The sequence below is a fragment of the Nestor notabilis genome, unplaced genomic scaffold (genome assembly GCF_000696875.1).
Source record: "Nestor notabilis isolate BGI_N333 unplaced genomic scaffold, ASM69687v1 scaffold18119, whole genome shotgun sequence".
NCBI lineage: Eukaryota > Metazoa > Chordata > Aves > Psittaciformes > Psittacidae > Nestor > Nestor notabilis.
The window spans coordinates 773-2,098 of record NW_009945248.1 but is presented as its reverse complement, the minus strand read 5'-3'; the positions used below and the strand labels follow the sequence as shown (position 1 = coordinate 2,098).

The 1,326-nt window shown below is 61.4% G+C and overlaps 1 protein-coding gene across 1 annotated transcript; it reads left to right on the top strand.

Annotated features, from left to right (window-relative positions):
* Nucleotides 1-6: 6 nt before the first annotated feature.
* LOC104412167 (N-sulphoglucosamine sulphohydrolase-like) lies at nucleotides 7-885 on the top strand (the record flags this gene model as incomplete). Its single annotated transcript, XM_010022791.1, has 2 exons — nucleotides 7-31; nucleotides 310-885. Coding segments are annotated over 2 exons (585 nt in total), but the record flags the coding sequence as incomplete, so codon positions are not given.
* Between the last annotated feature and the right edge of the window lie 441 nt (nucleotides 886-1,326).

Below are 1,326 nucleotides of genomic sequence, written 5' to 3'. Positions count from 1 at the left end.
CAGGTCAGCCAGGCCTTCGCCAGCCTCCTGGGTAAGGGAGCAGAGTCCTGCAGAGCTGGTCCCCACCCTCCCCACACCAAAACCCAGGGTCCTGCCCCATAGGACAGGCTGAAGCCCTGGGCACCGGCACAGCCAGCCCTGGGAAGGGAGAGGAAGGATGAATAGCAGGGTCCCCTGCAAGGACATTAGCCCAGGGCTCAGCCCTGCAGCTCACCCCAGGACCACCCGCAGCCCATGTGGCAGCAGACCCCAGGGACCTTTCTGCTGCAGATTTGGATTTCCTCCTCTCACCCTTCTCTTCCCCTCCAGATCTGACACCGACCATTCTGGACTGGTTCTCCATCCCCTACCCTGCTTACAGCATCTTTGGCACGAAGCAGGTGCAGCTCACCGGGAAGTCCCTCCTGCCAGTGCTGGAGTCGGAGCAGCCCTGGGACACGACCTTCAGCAGCCCGAGCCACCACGAGGTGACCATGTACTACCCCATGCGAGCCATCCAGCACCAACAGTTCCGCCTCATTCACAACCTCAACTATAAGATGCCCTTTCCCATCGACCAGGACTTCTACATCTCACCCACTTTCCAAGACCTGCTCAACCGCACCAGGGCCGGGCAGCCAACCCACTGGGACAAAACCCTGCACCAGTACTACTATAGAGACCGCTGGGAGCTCTTTGACTGCAGCCTTGACCCCACCGAGAGCCAGAACCTGGCCCTGGACCCCCGCTATGCCCCCATCTTCCAGCTGCTCCGTGCACAGCTCCTGAAGTGGCAGTGGGACACGGGGGACCCCTGGGTGTGTGCCCCCGATGCCGTCCTGGAGGAGAAGCTGAGCCCCCAGTGCCGGCCACTGCACAACGAGCTGTGAGCATCCCCTCTGCCACAGGACAGTCATGAGCTGGGTTTCACATCCTTCGGGGGCACCTCTGCTCTGAATCACAAATGCTGACTGGCTCTGGAGCGTTCAGGGATCCTCGTGCCTTTAATCTCGCCCATAGGAGCCACAGGGATGAGTTGCTCCTCAATAAAGCCTCTGGAGGAGAGGTCTCTCTTTTAACCTGGAGCTGATCACGTCCCCGTCAGCTCCCAGGCAGGGATGGGGGGGGTGTCCCAGCCGAGTGGTGCTGAGCCAGGGCAGGCAGCAGCACAGGGGCATGGACACGGCCTGGGCTGCTCCCAGCAAACAGCAGCTTTATTACAGCTCTCTCGCCCCCTGCATGGATCCCGCTCCCCCAGAGCACAGCCAGAGCTCCCCACAGTCCCTGGCAGGTCACCAGGGCAGCCCTGAACAGCTCTGCTGGCTCACAAGGCACTTGGGTCTTTTT